Consider the following 2,530-nt stretch of genomic DNA (forward strand, 5'->3'; position numbering starts at 1 on the left):
TCTGTAGGGATCGGACCTGGCAGATGTCGCCCCTGCTGCAGCCCAGTGGGTTTCCAGAGCCCCATCTCTCTCTGCCTGCCACGCTGAGTTTCTCGGACTTCAGCGTCATGAGATCTAAAGTGGCCCTGGTGTTTCTGTGAACGCCGGCATCATGGAGAGAAGCCTGGCACCAAGGGCTGTGTAGGAGGCCTGGGCGGTACACACGGTTAAACGCCAGCCTAGGAGCCCAAAGGCAGGCTGTCTGAGCCCACCCTGGGGTGCCGTGCAAGGAACGCCTGGCAAGCTTCTCCTGAGCGGACGCAGCTTGGCAAACTCAGCACACTGGCCAGGGTGTGTGGTGCGTCAGGATTGCCTCCACCAAACTAAAACACCAGACACACTGCCATCGAACAGGTTCCGACGACTCGGAGCGACCCTGTAGGGCAGGTCAGAACCACGCCTGTGGGTTTCCAGGCCAGTGAGACGGTGTAGATGGTCTCCTCTTTCTCCCTCAGCAGCAGGGGGGGTGGTTTCAGCCCGTTGGCCTTGCGGCGAGCCGTGGAACGTGGAACCACTATGCCACCAGGGCTCCGATCAGCTCGACGGCAACCAGTCGTCACAACAGTGGCTGTGTAACAAACGCCGTGAATGTTGTCGATGCCACCGAATCTCACATACTCAGGACCGTTGGAGGGAGCCCTGGTGGCGCCGTGGTGGAAAGGTCCGCAGTTCAAGTCCACCGGCTGCTCCGGTGGAGAAAGATGAGGCTGTCTGCAGTGGCAAAGATGTCCCGTCTTGGTCCCCTAGGCAAGCAGTTGTCCTCTGTCCTGGGTCGCTCTGAGTGGGCACCAGCGGGGGGAAGGTGGTGGTGGTGGTGGTGGTGATCCTTTTGTTGCCAGTCTCACTGGGTCAGAAATGGAAACTCGGGGGGTCTAGAAAGTAAGTGTCCATTGATTGACGTCCTCCCATCGAAAACAAAAAACAACCAACAAACCGACTTGGACCACACAGAAAAAGACAAGTCCGATTCCCAACATCCAGCACAAACCTTGCTAGCCCCTTTTGTTGATTTCTGGGCGGTGGGATCGTTTGGGGAAGTGCCTCTTCCAGCACGTCTGAACGTGGGAGCTCAGGCTCAGATGGTCCCATGAAGTGGCCTTGCTGGCCCCAAGTGCTGGCCCAGGACAGCTCGCAAGGGGGAGGTTGAACGTGACTGAGGCCTGTTAAAGTCCTCAGGTAGCGCTGTGTTCATGGCTTAGAAGACAGCCAGACTTGGGGTCTGCGCACCCCATGGGCCCAGGACTCCGCCGGGAGAACGGTGGCCATCACGTTGCCTGTCTGGGGTGAGAGTGGCCAGGGCGAGGGGACAGGCTTCGATGTCTTTATCCTGTGCAGAATGGCACACGGGACATTTGGGTGTGGCTCCTAGGTACTCCGTGGCACTGACCGCTGCTTCTGTCCCCTGTTTTACAGATGCCTTCGTGAACAGCCAGGAGTGGACGTTAAGCCGGGCCGTCCCGGAACTCAAAGTGGTGAGTGGTTCCTTTGGGCTCAGGGGATGCTGTCTGTTTTCGCTGCAGGAGTCGCGTGGGGTTGGCTCGTGTGAGCACACCCCAGGTGACCTGAGCATGTCTCAGACCTAGAAGGCCTGGTTCCTAAGATGTCACACCACGCGCGGTCAGGTGCAGCTGCCACTGGGTCTGGGGAGCTGAGCAGGACTGTGGAGGCTGCATAGCTGGAGTGTGCAAGGGGGCTGGGGAGGCGGGGAAGAGTTTTGTGGTCTTTCTCTCTCTTACCTTCGCTGTCTGTCCCTGCATTTCTTCCCCCCTTTCTTATCCCTGCCCCCACCCCCACCGCCTCTCTTTCCCTCTCTATCTAATGAACACCACAACACACATAAACACGGGCTTATTTGTGCTTTGAATGACCTCATGGGAGGTTTGGATGAGGAGGCATGAAGCTTTGGTATTCATCATTTACACACACACACACACACACACACACACACGTGCGCGCGACCATTACAAAGCATTACCATTCCAGTCTACCACGACCGAAGAGTTTGCTTTTGTTACAGATGTCTAAGGGCTCTATCAATCACTTAAAGCTTGAGTGTGGCTCCTGTGAGACATGATGGGTCTGTCGCAGCAACACCTTTGGTTGTTAACCACTGCCGGCCCCGCCTGGCCCCAGGCTGGAAGGACCCTTGACTGGAAATACATGCCCTTCCCAGCCCCTTTCCCCCCCGCCCCCCCACTCCCTCACAAGCTCTCTGAGGGCCGTTGTACTGCATACCGCTGTCGTACATAACACGCACATACCTTTGTAAGCATGTGAAGGGGCTTCAAAAAGCGTGTGGGGCAAAGGAAGGAAAGATCATGGAATTGTTCCAGGACCTGTATGAAGCCCTGTGTTCTTGCCCAGGCTTGTGTGTGTTTAACGTTCTCTGGCTGTAACATGGGGTCAGATGAATGTGAGTGTATGTGTGTGCACGCACACATGCACGGAAGGCCCCCGTGACTGGACGGAGACTACGTGTCTTCCTTGGGCC

At 56.9% G+C, this 2,530-nt stretch overlaps 1 protein-coding gene across 5 annotated transcripts in view; it reads left to right on the plus strand.

The window, feature by feature from the left end:
• The window catches only part of AGAP1 (ArfGAP with GTPase domain, ankyrin repeat and PH domain 1), a 416,730-nt gene that overhangs the window by 122,320 nt on the left and 291,880 nt on the right, over window positions 1-2,530 (plus strand). For all 5 annotated transcript variants that reach the window (XM_045295022.1, XM_045295029.1, XM_045295039.1 and 2 more), the window contains exon 2: window positions 1,453-1,511. In XM_045295022.1, coding sequence (XP_045150957.1) covers window positions 1,453-1,511 — 59 coding nt within the window. The remainder of the gene's footprint in view (window positions 1-1,452; window positions 1,512-2,530) is intronic.

This window comes from Echinops telfairi, unplaced genomic scaffold (genome assembly GCF_000313985.2).
Source record: "Echinops telfairi isolate 266 unplaced genomic scaffold, ASM31398v2 ScPeMD7_3;HRSCAF=10, whole genome shotgun sequence".
Taxonomy (NCBI): domain Eukaryota; kingdom Metazoa; phylum Chordata; class Mammalia; order Afrosoricida; family Tenrecidae; genus Echinops; species Echinops telfairi.